General features: G+C 47.8%; 1 protein-coding gene across 2 annotated transcripts; it reads left to right on the plus strand.

The window, feature by feature from the left end:
• The first annotated feature begins 567 nt into the window (after window positions 1-567).
• On the plus strand, window positions 568-21,186 carry LOC115083447 (zinc finger protein 585A-like). 2 transcript variants are annotated; one of them, XM_029587265.1, is made up of 3 exons: window positions 568-718; window positions 7,909-8,035; window positions 15,228-21,186. In XM_029587265.1, exons 1-3 carry the CDS (start codon window positions 692-694, stop codon window positions 18,788-18,790), a joined length of 3,717 nt encoding a protein of 1,238 aa, XP_029443125.1. In that variant the 5' UTR covers window positions 568-691; the 3' UTR covers window positions 18,791-21,186. The 2 variants fall into 2 exon arrangements, with proteins under 2 accessions (XP_029443125.1, XP_029443126.1); XM_029587266.1 differs by having other exon boundaries at window positions 15,231-21,186.
• The last annotated feature ends 702 nt before the right edge of the window (window positions 21,187-21,888 follow it).

The following is a 21,888-nucleotide window of genomic DNA, read 5'->3' on the forward strand; positions in this document are numbered from 1 at the left end:
CAGAGCAGGATCTCCAGCCCCGGCTCCCTCCCTGCACGGTCCCTGGGGTGGGGGATGGGATCAGTCCCAGGCTGCATCCCCTGCCCCCCTCCTGCCAGTCTCCTACCTGCTGAGCAGAAAGCCCTGCAGCCATTCTCCTGACCCTTCTCCAGAGCAGGATTTCCGGTTCCCAGCCCGGGGAGGGGAGGTGTTCAGGATTTTGCCAGCTATTGGTTGCAGGGTCTTGCTTTCCTCCCCCTGCCATAGCGGGTCAGCCAATCAGAGCTCCCGCCAGCACTGGACTACACTTCCCACAATTCCCTGTCCCTTTATGAAGAATCAAGGTATCAAATTCAAGAACCAGGAAGTCGGATTTGAACCCACGACTCCATCAGGAGTCCCAAACACAAATCACAGAGAAGAAGGAAACCTTCAGATCAGCTCCTCTGACCTCTCAGCCATGGAGGCACCGTCCCTGTCCCTTCATGATGAGAAAAGGCACCGCAGCACTACATTTCCCGGAGTCCTTATGCACAGGTAACGGAAGTTCTTCCATTGGTGATGTCACTTCCTGTTGGAGGGGGGGAGCCGTGCTGAGAGCCGGCAACATTGGAGAGAATCTGAGCGCGCTCAGCAAGCAGAGGGCAAAGCTGCAGCCACCCCAGGGAGGGAGCCGGGGCAGGACATCCTGCTCTGGAGAAGGGGCAGGAGAATGGCTGCAGGGCTTTCTGCTCAGCAGGTAGGAGACTGGCAGGAGGGGGCAGGGGATGCAGCCTGGGACTGATCTCATCCCCCACCCCAGGGACCGGTGCAGGGAGGGAGCCGGGGCTGAAAATCCTGCTCTGGAGAAGGGGCAGGAGAATGGCTGCAGGGCTTTCTGCTCAGCAGGTAGGAGGGGGGCAGGAGGGGGGCAGGGGATGCAGCCTGGGACTGATCCCATCCCCCACCCCAGGGACCGGTGCAGGGAGGGAGCCGGGGCTGGAAATCCTGCTCTGGAGAAGGGGCAGGAGAATGGCTGCAGGGCTTTCTGCTCAGCAGGTAGGAGACTGGCAGGAGGGGGCAGGGGATGCAGCCTGGGACTGATCCCATCCCCCACCCCGGGGACGGTGCAGGGAGGGAGCCGGGGCTGGAAATCCTGCTCTGGAGAAGGGGCAGGAGAATGGCTGCAGGGCTTTCTGCTCAGCAGGTAGGAGGGGGGCAGGGGATGCAGCCTGGGACTGATCCCATCCCCCACCCCAGGGACCGTGCAGGGAGGGAGCCGGGGCTGGAAGTCCTGCTCTGGAGAAGGGTCAGGAGAATGGCTGCAGGGCTTTCTGCTCAGCAGGTAGGAGACTGGCAGGAGGGGGCAGGGGATGCAGCCTGGGACTGATCCCATCCCTCCCACCCCAGGGACCGTGCAGGGAGGGAGCCGGGGCTGGAAATCCTGCTCTGGAGAAGGGGCAGGAGAATGGCTGCAGGGCTTTCTGCTCAGCAGGTAGGAGACTGGCAGGAGGGGGGCAGGGGATGCAGCCTGGGACTGATCCCATCCCCCACCCCAGGGACCGTGCAGGGAGTGAGTCGGGGCTGGAAATCCTGCTCTGGAGATGGATGATGTGGGAAGGGAAAAGGGAGGGCAGGGAGGTAGAAGATCCTGGATGTGTATATACAGTATAGTATTAAGACCTCTCTGCAGAATTTAATTCCTGGTTCAGTGCCTGAGAGATTCCCGCAGGTGAATCCTCTGTGTCTCTTTCAGGTTTTCTGCCATTCTTTTACTGTCTTGCCTCTTTCCATCCAGTAAGCAAATCTATAAGTCCACCCTTTTTGCAAAGAAATATTTTTGTTGTTCTGAGTCTCTTGCAGTGTAGGGTTGCACGCTGTCCAGTTTCATGGAGAAAAATAAAGGTTAACTAAAATAAAATAAATCCCTTATTGTCCATGCAAGACCAGTGTGGGGGGGCCATGTCCCCCCACACTGGTGGGGGGACATGGCCCCCCACCAGTGTGGGGGGCCATAGCTCAGTGCCGACTTCACTCCACCGAGGAACGCCTGGGCCTGCCTTCGGCTCCTCAGTACTTCCACTACTGGTGCGGCAGAGGAAGAAGCTGGGCTCTGGCAGAAGACGGCCCTGGGGGCCGAAGCCAGGGCTGAGCTGAGAGCAGGCTTTTTGGATGGGATGACACTCGTGTGCTGGCTGGCTCTTCCTTCCCTCTCCGATCTGGCGTTCCTCCCTTCTCTACGGCGGACTTCCGCCTGCATGGAGATAAATAATCGACATCCTCGGCAGGTATTTCGCCCAAATCAATCTGGCAGAGTGTTGAGCTGACACCAGAAACCGAGATAATTGAGACTTTTTAGCAAAAATGAATTCACCATCATCATCATCGTCCCCAGTAAACCCTTCTCCGACTGTGTTGCTCAGACCTTTAGGAGAAGATGTCAGTGAAACAGTCGCCGATATTGGTTTATCTACCCCACTCATCTGGTGACTTTCCTCGTTGCCTGAAACAGGCGTCCACCCAGCCTTTATTAAAAGGAGGGAGGGTTATCGTTTAAGACCACAGTCGGATGATAGAAAACGATCCAAGTGTATTAGCAAATCATAGGCCAATCTCGTCTTTGCCAGCCCTGGCGAAAATAACAGAATCTGTGGTCTCAACCCAGTTGACGGCTTTTGTTGAAGAAAACGCGATAATTGATCGTTTTCAACTTGGTTTCGGAAGACTGCATAATCCAGAAGCTTTGCTATCGTCGCGTTTTGACAACAGTGATCCGGGACTTCGATATCGGCAGAGAATATGCTCCGGTTCTTTTAGATTACCTCTGCTGCCTTTGACGCACCTGGATCACTGAATCTTGCTATCACGTTTAAACTCCTTGGGCATTTCAGGAACCTCCATAAGTGCTTCACTCCTTTTCTATCTGATAGATCCCAGCAAGTCAGGTTGGGGAACCTGGGCCAACAGGAATGCCGCGAGGATCTGCCTTGCCTGCTCCTTTATTCAGTATGCATCTTGCGGCAATTTGGAGAAAAACCAGGCTGAGAGCCACGGCCCAACCCCTCTAATGCTCCAGAAGTCCTGGCCTCTAGCTCGGGAGAAGGCACACTCTGCGTGGCTGCAGTCGAGCTAAGGCCCATTAGCTGATGTGAGCAAGGGAGGGAGAATCTAGTAGCCCTGAAGTGCCAGGGAAGCGAATCGGATTTGGTCGGGGACAGAAACCCCCCTTACAGGACATGACATAGCCGCACACTTGGCTGATGTTCTTGTACAGACATGTTTTGAGTGGATATCTCTTCTGGCAGAAGCAACCTCTGTCCTTCCAGGTGGCAGGTGAGGCACATCTGGGAGTAGATTCAGATCAGCTCGGTGAAGCTCCAAGACAAACAAAAATTCTTTAGTCAAAAAAAAAAAAAGAGAGAGAGAGAGAAAGCAGAAGCCTGGGGGGGTTTGAATGTCATGATAGAACCATGACCAACATCTAGTATCCTGTATGTGTTCCTGCCTGGAGGTTCCTGCCTGGAGGTTCCTTGGACTGAGATCTGAAAGTGCACGTAGGGGGTGCTCCTTCAGCACTTCTCCCGCCCAGAGGGATTCTTCTCCAGATGATCCCATCCATTCCTTTTCACAGTCTTGAACTGTTGAAAGAACCAGGCTACGTAGTCAGGATTCTTAGTTTCAGGGGTTACTGGCCATGGTGGTGCGAAAGGGGACATGTGGCAGACCTGACTTCGAGTTTGGAGGTCCAGTTTAAGGAGGAGAAGACAATGTGTCCCATTGAAGGACCTGTTCGATCTTGCCCTTCCACCAGAGATCATCGGGATGAAGGCAGAATCCGCAAATCTCACAGAGGGGCAGAGACTGGCTCTAGCTTTTTATACAGTCAAGGGACACAGTCACAGAAGCACTCTCGCCACTGGCTCAGATGGGACACTTTCTTCCCTGGAGTCAAGAATGCAGGTTCTCTGCCGCAGGAGGTCTCCTCAGCTTGGAAGCGGAGCTTCGTTTTCAAGGGCTCTGGTCTCCCTTCCCTCAAGTCTTGTTGAGTTGAGTCTCTTGCTAGTCTTCTTGATGGCCTTTGCTAATTTGAAAGGAAAGAATATCTCTGTACCCAATATTCCCTCTTTTTGAAGGGTAATGTTTCATGTCTATTAAAATCAGGCTTTCCTCACTTATGAAGGAGAAAACATTGGCCAATAAAGGCGAGAAAAGTCACAGCCATTCTCTAGTTCATTTGAGATGCTTGTAGGTTACCAGTTTTCTTTTTAGATAGGTCTTTAATGTACTCTGTTAAAGTACAGTGGTTTCGAAGGCATTGATTTCAGGAGCAATCAAGGAGATGAATGTTTCGGCCTGCTCCAGCAAACGTTTACAGGTCCCAGAAGGTTGGCGAGCCCACTCGACCAGGGGCTAAGAATCTTCTCAGGCTGAGTCTTTCCAGTGGATAATGGAAGAGCAATGCCCTTGCCTCCAATGCATCTCTGCCCTAAGCATCTCAGTGGGGAGAGGCTACCCCTTGAGCTTGAGGCTCCTGCCCGGTCTAGGTGGAGCTTTGGTGCAACTGGACTGGTCTGGCATGGATGATAAGGTAGGTGAAATTTTAAACTCGCCTGTTAATTTCCTTTCCTTTAGTCCTGCCAGACCAGTACAGAGCCCACCCAGGGAAGCTGTGGAGATCAAAGGCTCTGTCAGACAAGTTCATAAAAGTTCCTCCACCAATATATACCTTCACCTTAAACCCTTAATAAGAAGCTTCGTATTTTACTCAGCTTAATTCACACTTATCTTCAAATAGACAGTCCCGATGTGGTAGCCACATTTGATGTGCAATCTGATATTCAGGGAATCCAATATTCAAAGCAATCTACTGATGGTCCAACCCAGAGGATTTTAAAAAAATGTTTTTCATGTGATCTGAGTATAACACGAAGCTCATTAAAGGTTTACGGTGTAGCTATATATATATATTGTTTGACGAAGTTCAATCATCGCTTACCTACGGTGGTTGTGTTTTCTAAAGTTCAGAAAACACAACAGTAATTAAGTTGTTGCCCACTCTGAAGGTAGTTGGCCTAATCATGACCTTGGTGTAGGGATTGTCTGATTCCTTGGTTAATGACCATAGAGTGAAGTTTCTTCGCTGCATCAGGTTTTTGGTTGTGGTGGTGATTTGGTAATTTAAATCAAACAATTGCCTTTGGTTGTCTTAGCTTTTGACATCAGATACTGAAGAACCAAAGGCAGCACCAGACCCCCCTCTAAGGGGAGTGAAGTCAGCTTTGAGCTTTTTTTTCCCCTCTGTCTCCATCTGCTGGCAGGAGGAGAGCATAACCCACTGGTCTGAACTGGTTGTTTGGCCGGACGAAAGGAAACGAACAGGTAAGTTTAGATTTCACCATGTATAAGGTGCTACCTTTTATTGGACTAACTTAATATATTTCTTGACTAGTTTTTGGAAATTAATTCTCCCTTCCTTGGGTCAGAATAGAATGAGCAAAAGATGACGTTACCAGAAAGAGAGGAGTCGGGAGGGGAGAAGCTAGGGGAAGAGAGGGAGGGATGAAGGGGGGGGGGAGGGAGTGAGGGGAGAAGGGGATTAAGGAGGAGGGAAGGACACTGTAGTGGAAGAAACATGTTTGGAGATTTCTGTTTTTCTTTGAAATCACAATGTGAGTAAAAGAGCTTTGTGGCCGCAGAAACCTGTTCTAAGTGTAAAGGGCACTTACGTTGAAAGTGTGGCTGTCAGAGAGCTGATTGTGCCCCTCTGCAGCTCCACTCTTCTGGTGCTCCTCGGCTGAAAGCTCGCCTGCTCTTCTAGCCGGATTGTGAGGAGATGTTTGCAGAGGAGCATTGGCCGTTACTTTTGCTTCGAAAACGACAGAAAAGGTCCTGTGGATGTTTGCCGCCGGCCGGGCAGTTTTATAGTTTGCCCCCCCCCCCCCCGGCTCGCACAGCTCTCCCTGCCCGGTTAGGATTTGGCACAGCGGGTTTCAGTATAACGGAACCAGATCTTCCCGATGCTCCGGGTCGTCGCCTCTCGACCAGGGACACGTGGAAGCCTCTCTGGTGTTACACGGCCGTGGAGGAAGGGAGCCCGGACCGCAGGGGACAACCGGCTGCCACTGCCCCGGGAAAAGTCGGCCTCGCTTTACATTGCTGATCTCCCCTGCCTTCTGCATCGCGAGGGGGAGGGGGCAGATAGAGGGAGCAGGCAGGACCGGGCCAGTGAGTAGTCTGTGCTTCCTTTCCCTGCAGCAGCTGCCGCTGCCACCTCCTGTCTCCCTATTGCATGAGCTTCCTGATTGGAAAGGCAGAGCTGCATGGGGTAGGAGTATGAGGTGCACTCTCACTGGCCCCTTGGCCAGTCGTCTCTTGGGAAGAATGTTGTGGGGTGTGTGTGTGTTGGGGTTCAGGGTGTCGTAGAGTTGTGTGTTTGGTGGTGGATGGGTGTATGAAGGTTGGTTGGGTCTGTGTGTGCAGCTGGATCAGTTGGCGCAGGGGCTGACTGTGGGTGTGTTGGGGTTCAGGGTGTCGTACAGTTGTGGGTTTGGTGGTGGATGGGTGTATGAAGGTTGGTTGGGTCTGTATGTGCATCTGGATCAGTTGGTGCTGGGGGTGACTGTGTGTGTGTATGGAAGTGAGAGTGTGGTGTGAAGGGTTTGGGCATTGGGTGTGAGTATGAGTGAGTGAGCAGGTGGAGTTTGAGTGACTGGGTGGCCAGGATATGATTGAGTAATGATAGATTGATGTTCCCATGGTCAGTTGTCTCTTGGGCAGTGTTGTGGTGTGTATGTGTGTTGGGGTTTGGGGTGTCGTAGTGTCGTAGAGTTGCGTGTTTGGTGGTGGAAGGGTGTATGAAGGTTGGTTGGGTCTGTGTGTACATCTGGATCATGAAAGTGAGAGAGTGGTGTGAAGGGTTTGGGCATTGGGTGTGAGTATGAGTGAGCGAGCAGATGGAGTTTGAGTGACTGAGTACTTGACAGATTGATGTCCCCATGGCTTTTGACGTTCCCTTAGAGAGCCCCTCTCCCCGGTTTCTCCTGTCATATTATTTTCTCCGTCCCCTCTCTGCTTCTCCAACAGTTTCCCACTCCTCGCGCCCCCTTTATTATCCCCCCCTCACCCCAGAGGATTTGGTTTTCTGTAACAGTGATGGTGTCTGGTTGCCAGGTCTCCAGCTTGCGCGGAGTGTCCTTTGGTAGCCACCGTGGCAAACGTTTGCCCACATCCCTGAATGCCATTCTTGTAGTCCTCTTCCATGGCTCACAGACCCTGGCTTCCCTGTGAACTGAGCTGCACATAACGGGCCTTGTGGCCTGCGGCTCGGCCACACCTATGGCACTGGCCATGTGTTAGGCTACGACCGAAGGACACCATGACAGATGGCCTAGTATATTGCAGATACTTTGTGCATGTTATAAAATGTTGTGTTAAATACAGACACATCTCAGGGCTGTACTCTACATACCTCTGTTTAAGTGTGCCGAAAACACTCCCTGTACTATAGTTTTGGTCATTTTGATGTGGGTGGGGCAGTGTCATCTTGTAATATTCCCTTCTCCCCCGATCTCTCCTTGAGGTGAGAGCCATTAACTAACGTAGGACGTCCGGCACCCCCTCCATTCCTCCTCGGCTCCAGACTGGTGTCATGTTGTTGGGGAAGAGACCAAGCAACCCCAGCACACCTGCCTTCAGGTATCCCTCGTCATGCCTGGTTCTGCCACGCCATTGTCGCTTCCTGTTCGGCTTGCTCGGACTTCAGCGGTTGCCCGTGTCCGGCGCGGGCTTAGGGTGGTTATTTGGCAGCTGGAGCTGATGTTTCCATTGGCGTTTAATGTCACAATGAGACGCACAGAGAGTGTTCCTTGTGAATTTTTGGGGGAACCTGGCGCGGTGCACAAGATCTCCTCCCTCGTACTGACGAATGCCTTTTCTGGTTTTGTGTTTCAGGCGCGGGTGACGTTTGAGGACATCGCTGTCCACTTCTCCCAGGAGGAGTGGGGGTATTTGGATGAGGGGCAGAAGGAGCTGTACTGGGAGGTGATGAAGGAGAATCACGAGACCCTGTTTTCCTTAGGTAGGTATTGCGTTACCTGCATTCTTAGCAGACCCCCGGGGGCTTATTCGTGACAGCTCCGTGGGTCCTTCTCCAACTCTCAACGTAATCTTGGAAGGGTGCCAGCCCTCCCTCTGCCTTAGGATGGGTGCAGGAGGGTGAGGAGGACTGGGGAGCGGCGTTGCCACCAATCCTGTGCCTCCTTCCAGGTTTCTCCCCTTGGGGGATCAGCGACGGCTCCGAGCAGCAGTGCGGCAGAACCTGGGGACCAGAGAAAGGAGCAAATGATTTATGGAGGGGGCTCCCCAAGTGCACTACCCGACCCTGCCCTGCGGAAATGTTTCATGGACCTGAGAAAAATCATTGGGAACCCGTCAGCCATCTCCAGAGTCGCACAATGTCCCAGAAACCTTAAAGGTCTGAACGGACAACTTAAACCAGCCGCCCTGCATGAAAAGAGTCATGTCCTGTGCGGGCCTAGCGCAGATCCCTGCGCTGCCCTGTGCTCTGTGGCCCTGGGAGGAGTTCAGGGGAAAAAAAAAACACCCTGTGGGTCAGGGATGGGGCCACGGGGGTGGGGAGGGAGAGGCAGGAGCAGGAGGGGATCGGGGGGGGAGAAGGCCTCGTCTGGAGGATTGTGATCAGTTCTGGAGGCCGGGCCTCCAAAAGGTTATAAATCGGTGTGAGGGGGTCCGGGCTAGGCCCACCAAAACCATGCAAAGTTTACATTGTAACCCTTATTATTATTATTTCAACATTGACACAGCACCAGGAGAAGCCTCATGGATAATAGAGCAGGGGCCTACGACCCAGGGAACCCAGGGTTCAAATCCCCCCCCCCCCGCCCCCCCTCCGTTGCCTCAGGTACAAACTTAGATTGTGAGCCCTTGGTTGACTGCCCCCCTCAACCAAAAAGTGGGGGGTGCCTGAGCCATTTTACCCAGTGTCTCGGTCAATGTCGGTGGCCTGCGCCGGCGTTCCCAGGTATCGGGGTTCGATTCCCGGCTCGGAGCTTTGGTTTCTTTGCTTCGTCTGCCGGGAGCACCTGTCATTGCACAACAGCGACACCTAGTGGCCAGATTGAGGGCTCACAACTGTTTATTTGATATCACCCTTCACATTTATTTGTTTAAAATACCTTTATGGCCTGCCTCCCGCAGCACCAGCCATCCTAAGCAAACAACAGAATCACATAAATAATATAAAACAATCATAAAATAACTTGCAAGCATAATAAATGTTCTTGAACACAATTAATGTAAATCGAGTTGTAAGTCTACTCAAAGAAAGGGTGGCTCGTTTTTCTTTTTCTAAAAAGCTTAAGATGCATTGCAGCTGGAATTTCTGTAGGTGAAACTGTTCATGAAACAGGACTAATGACAGATCGAGTTTGTTGACATGAAGACACAAGTGTTCACTTCTTTGATGGATAATGTTACAAGTAAACCTCTGAGAGCGCAATAACATCAAAGCAAGTTTAAAAAAAAACCAAACAAACCTCTAAACTCGCCTCTCTCCACTCTGGACATGGTTAAAAAAAAAGTCTGCATCTTTCCCCACAGTAACAGTAAACAGCTCCCTGCCTCAATCTGCGCTTCCTCACAAGTTCTCGCTCTACAAGGACTACAACTCCCCCTCTGGTTTCTGGCTCGCCTCATGTATTGAGTGCGGAGCCATGATTTTCAGTGTCTCTGTAAAGGAGTTTGAGCCCTCCCTCCTTCCCTAACACCAGCGAACAGGCAGGAAACCAAACCTGCTTGCCCCTACGTCTAGTTAGCAGCACCTCGTCTGCTCCGCTCCGCAGAGCTTCCTTATAGAAAGGCCCCAGGGGGAATCCATCACTCGCACCTCTAGAAGCAGTAGGGAGAGCCCGGAGAAGCCTGACTTTGGGATTGGCCTCCACCACGATAAGTTTGCTGAAGAAGGCAACAGCTGCTTGTGTTACAGACTTGAGTACATGCTCCACTCGTAACCTGTTCAAACCTTTTGTGTCCTGACGGCAAAGAAAAGAAAAATCCGATGGACAACAGGAGACGGGACTGTGTGTGTGTCCAGCTCTCTGTCTGCCTTTGTTGCCTTGGACCAAGCTGCTGGGGGGAGCGGTCACCAACCTACCGCAGCCTCTTGCCCCCTCTCATTGTTAAGCAATGGGGGATTTTTTGGGAGGGCCTATCCTCTGAAAAGACCGACCTGACGTTTCTGGCTTTCAATCTGGTGCAAGACATTCCCATTTCTTGCCAATTTTGGTAACCTTCTGTCCCTTCGGCAGAGAGTTATTCCCCCCCCCCCCCCCCCCAGACTGACCGATAGGCCCGGACCCCTTTTACACGATTCGTTCTAATATAGACTTGTACAAGAGGGTGGTGAGATTCTTCTGTTACATGTTGAATGCATGCTGTGGGGCGGGATGGTTTTTCCACTTGTTTCGGTACATATCTAACCCCTGAAAAAAAGGTTCTGGGAGGTGCAATTCCCTATTGAACAAAGCACTTGCCCACAGTAGATGAATATCGGTCGGTCTCTTGGATTTTGCAGGGTGGTTAGGTGTCAAAACCCCGCGCCTTGCCTGAAGTATTGTAATCATCGGTCCATAATCCTGGAGATGTTGGTTTTCTGAACTGCTGCAAGTTCACATCAAACTGAATCAAATAAAACTCTTAACGTCAACGTGGGACTTAATTCAGCAGAAGCGATCTTCTTTCCTAAGAAAATCTCCTCCTGTGCAGACACGAATCCCATGCTCAGTGTCCGGGTGGCTGGTGTCCGACATGACACTTGTTTCGTGCAGGGACAGGAAACTCGTTACAACTAGAGACAAATAAATGTTCATTCATGTGTTGCAGCCGAAGGCCGAGGTAGCTATGTTTCTGCACGAGTTCATCCCATCAGCAGTGAGTCTACGGGACGTCGCTGCTATTAAACGCCGGCCGTGGTCAAGTAGGATTATGCAAATTGTTTGAATTTTTGTGGTTATCAGCCTAGTTTTAAATGTATTTTACCTGTACTACAGTTGTTATTTTTCTGTCCATTCTATCTGTAGGTATTTCAGTTCTATTTGATTATGAAAGAGGTTTTATATTGCGATAATCATGATATGTTTTATGTTTTTCGATGACTGGTTTTGTGAGCCACCTTGAGTGAATCTGTTTCTAAATGTGGTGTAGAAGATCAGTAAATACATGAATGAAGTGCATCATGTGGGAAGGATCTCCCTGCAGGTCGGCAGTTCCAGCGGTCACCCAAACCCCTGCCTGCTTATAACCAGCGAAGCTTGGTGTTGTCTTCGTGTAGCGCCATGGATACCTCTGTACAATGATGTCTCTTTCCCCATCAAATCTATTATTGCTATGCCTTCACGCACCTTTCTTTTTGATTTCCAAATGGAAACTTATTCCATGTGCATTTACACTGGTGATTTGTGTGGATGGAGGATTGGAGGTGAATCTGTATAAAATCCAAATCTGCAGGTACTGCTTACACCCCTACCACACAGGAGAATGCCTGTCTATTGCTTGGATAAGAGTAAGCTGGCAATATATGGGGCCCAGGTCAGTCTGCCCAGCTGGATCACTCTGCAAATGGTTCTCCCATTGTGTCCCAAGGGTGTTGAAATTTTTCTACACTTCGGGATACTCTCACCTCTGCTACTTGCTTATTCCAGACATCCACCACCGTCTCAGCAAAGGAGGATTTCCTTTCTCCACTTTTATGTCATGGGGTCTTGATCTTATATTTCATTTTTATGGAAAACACCATATTTTACTGTATCCTGTTAAATATTTGACTGTTTCTATCATGTCCCCTTTCCCTGAGTGAATCTCTTTTTTTTTTTTTTTTTTTTAGCAACTTAAGCCTGGCTAGAGGATTGGTGTTGCAGACCCTGTAGTAGAAGATTAGCCCAGTGAATATGTAAATGGTCAGAAGGGGTCACTTTTAGCTACCACAAAACATTTCATGTCTCTGCTACTAACATAAAGGAAATAGTCACTTATGCACAGCAGCGAAAGAAAGGGAGTTGGGGTTGAACATGAATATGTTAGACAGATCTAAGTTTAGCTGGATCAGAAGTCCTATGAAATTACATGGGACATGTGGTGGACAGAACCACAGCAATGATACCTGGGGGGGTGGAGCAAAAGTTGCTGAAAAAAGGCTGTGAGAACAAAATAACGTGTGGCAATGACTGGGGCCGATCCTGACCTAGCCAGGCATCCCCTGGAGTCGGATGAGTCATTCATGTATCTAGAACTGGCTAGAGCTACTTAGCAACCAAAAGGGTATCCACTCATGAACTGGATACTGACAACGACAAGCTAAGCTCTGCCCACAACAACATGTAAAAGCAGCAGCATGGCGGCCCAAACCAGGAACATCATAAAGGCAACAGCGAGTCCCCAGTACCAAAGACATTGCAGAGAGTCCCTGCAGCAAAGAGGCACATCCTGCTAAAGACTTTTCCAGTTGGCCAAAAGACATCTGATACAACTAAATTTCAGGTAATACAGATCTTAGATGGGTTTAGATATTTCTCTGACCAGCTTCACAGGGTAAGCAATGAATGTGGTGAACTTGTACAATAAAATTTACATGGATTCCATTATTTTTTTTTCCTCTTCATTTTGGATCTGCTAAAGCGGGGTCTGAAGTTGGAGGAAAGGATCCCTAGGGGCCCCAGCTTACATTTTGAACAGTGGGCTAAGAGGCCAGGGTTCAAAGCCCACTGATGCTCCTGTGATCTTGGGTAAATCACTTCACCCTCCATTATCTCAGATTGCGAGCTTTCTGGGGACAGGGAATGCAACTCACCTTGAGCTACCAATGAAAAGGTGTGAACTAAATCTAAACAAATAAGTATTTTTAGAATCTCTTCTCTGTACCACTTCCACCCTCTCAATGTCCTTATGAAAGTTTGGCATCCAGAACTGAACAATGTACTCAGGGTGGGGTCTCACTACTGATCTATGCAAGGGCCATTTTCCTAGCGTGTAGCCAGATGGACTCAGGACCAGTGGGTTATGTGCTCTTCTTCAGATTTCAAAGCTGACGTCACTCTAGATATACCCCTGCAGTGACCTCAGCTCTTCAGTATCTCTCCGTCTCCTAGCATATGCGGACACTATCCCACACACTAGCACAGTATTAGGAAAATTACAGCAAGATGACAAAAGATACCTTAAAGAAGATCGAGCCCTGCTCTCCTGTGGTGATACCTAAGGGTCCCTCTCCCAGTTGAGAATTCCTGAGGTGATTTCTGATATCCCTCAGAGGCTTGCCTTGGTCCGATAGCCGATTCCCAGCGTGGACTTAGCCCCCAGAGTGGCTGAAAGGTAGCGGGAACATAACCGAGCGCGATGGTGAAGGTAAAACCCTCTGCCCCTGCAGCTGGAGACCATCTGGCACACGATCGGTAAGCGCCGCGACCAGGTAAGCAGAAAACTTTAAATTCAGGTCTCCAGAGTTCGGATTGCCATACTGATTCCTCCGTCCGGCGAGGTAACAAGGGAACACCGGTCGGGTTGAGCAGTCCTTGTTGGGCTAGGCCTCGATCTGGTGCAAGGGTCCACACATGTGGAGACCCTTGGGCTCCATCTTCCCTTCTCGACCGGCAGTACACGCGGGGCAGGCCGGGCGGCCGTTGCGCCTAACTTGTGAGCATCTAGTACAGACGCGCGCACAGCTGAGCGCACTCCGTGCACATAACTACACGCACAGCCGTGCTTACAATGACACGCGTGCATTGAAGCTCATTATCTGTGCACCTAGACGTAGAGGCAATGGCACCAGCATTAAAGAAGGCACAATCTTTGCACAGCCTGCCACATAAGAGCTGCGCAGCCTGAACTGGCGTCCTGCCTGTGTCAGTATTGTGAAGAAGCCCAGGGGGATCCAAAGCCTGGTCCCTCACTGTCTGAGGATGGTTCCAGAACTCCTACATACGATAGCTCCCCGGACCTATGCAACTCCAAGATGGCTTCTTCACAAGAGGGCACCTCAGGGGCCCCTACTTTGACTCCCCCTGGGATTAATATGGACCCAAGGACCTTTTCCTGGTTAGAATTTTTCCAAGGACTACAAGCCTTCGTTCAGGCACAGTCAGCCCCGGCTGTGTCCCGAGCTCAACCCCTGCTGGAAGCACAAGATCCTCCCAGCCCTACTCAAATGCCTTGAGACCTGCCTCGGCTAACCCAGAATTTCCCTAACAGGGACCTGGACACCTCCATGGAAGAAGGAGAAATCCCTCCAGGCCTGGAACCATACCAACCCATGCTTTGCTTTTTCCACAGGGATGAATTACCAGCCCTGGTTTCCCAGACTCTGAAGATGCTGGGTATTCCAGGCATGGACCCTTTGGCGGAACCAAAGAAGAACCCCCATCCTGGTGTCCCTTCGTAAAGCCTCATGCTACTTCCCAATGATGAAAGCCATCCAGGAACTGATTGACCTGGAATGGGATGCCGCGGGGGTCAGCTTTAAAGGGGGTCGGGCCTTGGAAGCCTTTTACCCTCTGGAGCCAGCAACCAAGGAATGTCTGCATTTTCTGAAAGCGGACGCCATGGTCTGTGCCGTCTCAAAGCGAACAACCATTCCCGTTGAGGGAGGGGCTGCATTGAAGGATACTCGGGATAGACGATTGGAATCCATTCTTAAGTAGACCTTCGACCCAACAGCAATGACACTGCAGATTGCTTCCTGCTGCGCACTGGTGGCACGTTCCTGCTTACTCCTGCAGCAGTCTTCCTGACGGACGCAATCTCCGATCTGGTGCGTACCTCAACCTCTTTAGTGTAGACAGATGGACTCAGCTTTCTGCCCTCAGCTGCCGCATGAGTGTCAATAGTTCTCCTGTGGGCTCTGGATCCCAAGGGATTACTGGTAAGTGTTCATCCAGTCCCTAGATTGGGGTATCTAGATTTTTAAGTGAGTTCAGTGTTTCTTGTTGGTTGAGTTCAGTTATGGTTGCCTGTTTTTAATCAAGTTTTTTTTCTAGACTGTCTACAGTGGCTTTTGCAGAGAATACTGGCAGGCTGGGGTCACTGCTGGAGTATATGTACTGTGACGTTAGCTTGCTCCACCTCCCTGCTGGCAGGGGAGCATAAACCCACTGGTCCTGAATCCATCTGTCTGCTATAAGGAAAACAAAATTATCAGGTAAGTAATTTCTCCATTTTCCTTGGTCACTTATACATGATTAATGCTTTCTTCTTAAATCCAGTAGATAATGAACTCACACTGGGAAAGATGAAGGAGGAAATGCAGGAAGAGAAGAGGGAGGAGAATCGAGAAGAATGTTCTGTGAAACTGGGACTGACCCTGAGACCATCAGGAAATGGTTCTGATAATATTTCCCAGGTGACTGAGAGGGGAGAAACTAGGAGAAGTCATAAAGAATCTGTAAAGAAGGCGAGAGATCCTGCAGGAGACTCACCAGATGAAATAATTAAATGGGAAAGAAGTGGCAGGGAGCTGACAAACCTCTCTGGGCACCAGAGATGCCCGAGAGCAGAGGGACCCTTCCAAAATAATAGTGATCAAATAACTTCTGACCTCCTCCAGAGACACCCGAGAGCAGAGGGACCCATCCAAAATAATAACCGTGATCAAATGACTTCTGATCTCCTCCAGAGACACCCGAGAGCAGAGGGACCCTTCCAAAATAATAACAGTGATCAAATGACTTCTGACCTCCTCCAGAGACACCCGAGAGCAGAGGGACTCTTCCAAAATAATAACAGTGATCAAATGACTTCTGATCTCCTCCAGAGACACCCGAGAGCAGAGGGACTCTTCCAAAATAATAACAGTGATCAAATTACTTCTGACCTCCTCCAGAAAGCTCTGAGACCAGAGAGACACTTCCAGAGTAATAACAGTGACCAAGTAACTTCTGATCTCCACCAGATACACCTGAGAACAGAGGGACCCTTTCAAAGTACTAACAGTGACCAAATGACTTTTTACTTCCACCCTAGATACCTGAAAGCAGAGAGACCTTTCCAAAATACTATCGGTGGTGAGATGACTTCTGATACCTACCAGAGACACCTGAAAGCAGAGAGACCCCTCCAAAATACTAATGGTGATGACATAACTTTTGATGTCTACCAGAGACACATGAAAGAGGAGAGACCCTTCCAAAATACTAGCAGTGATGGAATGACTTCTGACCACCACCAGAGACACCTGAAAGCAGAGAGACCCTTCCAAAATACTAGCAGTGATGGAATGACTTCTGACCACCACCAGAGACACCTGAAAGCAGAGAGACCCTTCCAAAATACTAGCAGTGATGGAATGACTTCTGACCACCACCAGAGACACCTGCCAACAGAGAGACCCTTCCAAAATACTATCGGTGATGAGATGACTTCTGATGCCTTCCAGAGACACCTGAAAGCAGAGAGACCCTTCCAAAATACTAATGGTGATGACCTGACTTTTGATGTCCACCAGAGACACCTGAAAGAGGAGAGACCCTTCCAAAATACTATCAGTGATGAGATGACTTCTGATGCCTACCAGAGACACCTGAAAGCAGAGAAACCCTTCCAAAATACTAATGGTGATGACCTGACTTTTGATGTCCACCAGAGACACCTGAAAGAGGAGAGACCCTTCCAAAATACTATCAGTGATGAGATGACTTCTGATGCCTACCAGAGAAACCTGAAAGCAGAGAGACCCTTCCAAAATACTAATGGTGATGACCTGACTTTTGATGTCCACCAGAGACACCTGAAAGAGGAGAGACCCTTCCAAAATTCTAGCAGTGACGAAATGACTTCTGACATCCACCATCTGAAAGCAGAGAGACCCTTCCAAAATAGTATTGGTGATGAAATGACTTCTGACATACAGCTGAGACACCTGAGAGCAGAAATGCCCTTCCAAAGTATTAGCAGGAGTCACATAAATTTTGACCTTCACCAAGGACACCTGGGAGAGGAGATGGCCATCCAAAATATTAACCGTGATCAAATAATTTTGGATCTTCACCAGAGAAAGGGGAAAGGGAAGAAATTCTTTCTCTGTGACACCTGTGGAAAAATATTTGGTAGGAAACATCATTTAATATTGCACCAAAGAATTCACTCTGGAGAGAGACCATTTCACTGTATTGAATGTGATAAGAGCTTCAGTCGCAAAACACATCTGAAAAGGCATGAAAGGATCCATATGGGTGGGAAAATATTTCCTTGTAGTGAGTGTGATCAAGTATTCAGTGATAAATCACAGCTGCGAGAGCATCAAAACACCAGCACCAGTGACAACATTCACCAGAGAGAGGGGAAGGGGAAGAAGCGCTTTTTGTGTGACACATGTGGAAAAATCTTTGGTAGGAAAAATCATTTAATATTGCACCAAAGAATTCACTCTGGAGAGAGGCCATTTAAGTGTATTGAATGTGGTAAGAGCTTCAGTCGCAAAACATATCTGACAAGGCATCAAAGGATCCACACAGGAGAGAAGCCATTTGCTTGTACTGAATGTGATAAATTATTTGGCGATAAATCACAGCTAGGAGAACACGAAAAAACACACACTGGTGAGAAACCATTTGCATGTACTGACTGTGATAAATGCTTCAGCCACAAAACTTATTTGAGAAAGCACAAAAAGATTCATATGGCAATAAAGCCATTTATTTGTACTGAGTGTAATAAATATTTCAGTGATAAATCACAGCTGAAAAAGCATGAAAGGATTCACAAAGGGGAGAAACCATTTCCCTGTAGTGAGTGTGGTAAATTATTCAGTGTTAAATCACAGCTGAGAAGACACCAATGGATCCACACTGGAAAGAAACCTTTTCAATGTACTAATTGTAATAAATGTTTCCGTGACAAATCGCATCTGAGAGTTCACCAAAGGGTTCATTCTGGAGAGAAACCATTTAAATGTACAAAGTGTGACAAATTATATAGTGACATACTTCAGCTGAAGAAGCATCAAATGATACACACAGAAGAAAAACCATTTCGGTGTAATGAGTGCAGTAACCTCTTCAGTAAGAAATCACAACTGAGAATTCACAAAAAGACTCACAAGGGTGAGATACCATTTCCATGTCATGAGTGTGATAAAATTTTCAATTATAAATCAGAACTGAAAAGGCACCAAAGAATCCATACGGGAGAGAAACCCTTTCCTTGTTCTGTATGTGATAAATTTTTCTGTCATAAGTCCCAACTTACAAACCATCAAAGAATACACACAGGAGAGAAACCATTTTCATGTGTTGAGTGCCATAAATTATTTAATACCACATCAAATCTTAGAATTCATCAGAGAATCCACACTGGAGAAAAACCATTTTCATGTACTGATTGTGATAAATTATTCAGTGATAAATCGAACTTGAAAATTCACCAGAGGGTTCATACAGGAGAGAAACCATACAAATGTACTGAGTGTGATAAAGTATTCCATTATAAAACAGGGTTGAGAAATCACCAGAGGACCCACACCGGAGAAAAACCATATAAATGTACAGAATGTGACAAATTGTTCATGGATAAATCACATCTGAAAAGGCATCAACGGATTCATACAGGAGAGAAACCATTTTCATGTAGTCAATGTAATAAATTATTCAATGATAAATCACTACTGAGAAGGCACCAGCAGATCCACACGGGAGATAAACCATTCAAATGTATTGAGTGTGGTAAAAGCTTTCATCGCAAAACAAATCTAAATAATCACCAAAGGATTCACCAAAGGGACAAAAGGGGTCAGGGAGAACAACTGAATATTTCTCCTGCCAAGTTTCACTGAGAACCTTCTGGTCATATCCCCTTTGCATTGCATGGAAAAAAAAGTGGAATTTCTAATGTCTTTAAATATCTTCTAGATGAAATTTCAGCAGGGCGACCACTACTGCTGAAGCATGAAAAAAGAAGCAAATAGACTAATCCATACCCAGCTTTAGCTTCAGCCCTAGGGGTAATGATGGTGCTGGCGATTAGTTCTGAATCTTTAAATGAAGACAATACCCCGGGCTACTGAGGAAGTTATGGGGAACCTGTTCATGGACCCAGTGTAGCAGAAGAGAGCCCACAACACCTAATTTAAAAAAAAAAATTGAGAAATTAAGAAAAATAAACAGCTATGTGCACCAATAATATATCATTATTTCTAGGCAATAAATTCTGGAATCCCATCATCATCAGGCAGAGGCAGCAAATACTATGAATGGAAAATCTACAATTAACTGCTGCAAATTTGAGATCTCTAATTGAAAAAAAAAAATCAGAGGTGTACGTAAACAACGAATGATACTGCAGAAGAGAGGCACCAGAAAAGCTGTAGAAATTTGGAGGAGGTAATGGGTGAGAGACCAGCGAGTGACAAGGGTCCAACACGTGAGGATGAGAGCAGTGCAGGGCTGACGCAAGAGGCAGAATCGAGAAGGGAAAGCAAATAAAGAGAGCGGGAGACTGAAGATCTGGTAGATGAATGAGCTGCTGGACTGTGAGAGGGGATGGACAGCTGTTCTCACCTCCCCAGAGTAAAATGCGTGATCAGTAACAGCCGCCATGCCGTAGCCCGCATAAAGGGATCACGTATCGATATCGCAGAAATAGTTTGGATACAATATTGTGCAGCAAAACTCATTACTGATAAAGAGTCCTACCGACACGGACACAGGAGGAAAGGAGGCAAACAACTTTATAGAAAAAAAATATAAAATCACTGCGTCACCGGTAGATGATTTCCTGAAAGGATTCAGGACACCAAAAAATGAGAGAGATGCAAACCGTCAGGCTGAGACATGCTGCACTAACAGAAGCCTTTAAATTCATGCACGCCGATTGAAAAAAAAAATTGTAAAATAGCAGAAGCACAAAACCTGCGGAGACGGGAAGAAAACAAAAAAAATAAGAGGACAGCAAAACAAAAACATTTAGGCGGAACCCAGTGCAATCCTACCAGGAGCCACCAACCAATGCTGAAACAGAAAAGTTCTGGAGAAGTCCCCACGAGCACAACAGAGAAGTAAAAAATTGGAGACCCAGCTTATGGGAGAGCATGGAAAAAGCATAGATCAAAACTACAGAGTGGCCTAAAGTAACAAGAGAAGAAAACCCTGGACCTGACGAAGTAGTCAGACATTAACGTCCCCCCATCAAGACCCGGCAAACTGCAAAAAATGGGAGAGCCAGAATGAACACCACGAGGTCTAGCAGCAGGAAGACTGCTTCTCCTTCCGGAGGGAGACCCAGGAAACTGATCAATAACACCACAGCCGTTCACTGCGATAGGAGCAGACAGGATATACAGTCCCATAGAGGTTAATCACATGGTGGCAGGAGAGGAGCATACGGAAGCATGGGCCAGTTAATACTGAGTAAAGTCGTCAGGAAGGTCAGAATCTCAGCATGCCACGCATAGATTATCAGCAAAACTTTTGCATGGGATCCCAAACTCTTAGATAATAAATTGCCTTGAAGTGTACAGACTGGCTCCTGGATTGATCGAGTTTATCAGGTTTTCCGATGGACAATTTGTCATTCCTAAGGTCAAGATCCAGCAAGGGATATTTCGGGGAGATTATCTTTCACCTCTCTCACGTTGCCTGGCACTGTGAACCCACTGAATGTTCTTAATAAATCTTTGGGCTAAGGGTTTCATCTTAATTCCAGAGACACCAGAATACCCGGATCCTGTTGCACTCACTGCCTGTGGCTGACTTGAAGCTTTACAGCTCCTGTGATCATCGTTCAGCCGAGCGACAGTGAGTAAGTGAAGAGTTTGCCCTAGACAAATGTGCTGAAGTGAGCCTGAAGGAAAATTTTAGACAAAACTGAAAACGTCTCGCTGATCGAGGCCCATAATATAAAAGGATCTCGAGCATGGGTCGGATATAAATATCTGGGAGCGGATGCAGGCACAACAATCCAGCAGAAATCGCAGAGCAAAAAAAACCAAACCAGACTATGGTTCTTAAACCTGCTGGAATTAGTTTACAAGGCTCTAATCCCGTTAGCCCCAGCTGTATTTTTACTGGGATGCACTAGTGAAATACATTTGATGGTGGTTCTAGCTTTGGCTGTTTTTTCCATGATTGTCCTGAATTAGAAAGAGTTGAGTGCCAACCTACCCTGCCCCTGAAGGCAGGTTGAATGGTGGATATACTGAATATCCTACCTAAAAAAAAAAAAAAAAGCCAGTGTATGTTGAAAAGGGCTGGTAACTTTGGAGAAAATGTGTATAAACTGTGAAAATGCAGTAGGAATGCTCTGTTTACTGTCTGTGCAAACTGACCTGCATTATGTAAAAATGACACGGACTTTCTATTTCATTTTGTTGTATTTATGCAGAAATTCAAAACAATAAATACATTTATAAAAAAATATATATTGAGAAGTGCTTTAACAGCATGGAAATCGATACAAACTATCAACCTTTTTACAGTCCCTACTCATTTATGCTGCTTTGCAACAAAAGAAAACTCCTCCTTGCCCACCAACCAATTTATTAAGCTTATGTGATTTTATTATGTTTTTAATTTATTTTATTATGCTATGTTCATATTTTTATTGTACATTGCTATGAGGGAGTATAGAGAACTCCCTCAGACCACCTTAATGGATAGAGCAGATTAGTCTCACCCAGTTCCCCCTTAAAATTGAGACTCACAGGGAATTGCTGGATGAAGGCAGGAGCCCTTCACTGGAATATAAGGCCTCAGGGCCGAGAAGGGTTAAGCAGGCCCCGGGGAAGAGAGTGAGTCCCACCATATGAGAAGACCTGCTACGTTTAAGGTTTGAGAGTGACAGTTGTTAAGACCTGCTAGCTTTAAGTTTGGAACTTGCCTGAAGTCAAGGAGAACTGCCTACCACTGACTGTTTTGCTTTGCACTATCCTTTATG

Source organism: Rhinatrema bivittatum, chromosome 2 (assembly GCF_901001135.1).
Source record: "Rhinatrema bivittatum chromosome 2, aRhiBiv1.1, whole genome shotgun sequence".
Lineage (NCBI taxonomy): Eukaryota > Metazoa > Chordata > Amphibia > Gymnophiona > Rhinatrematidae > Rhinatrema > Rhinatrema bivittatum.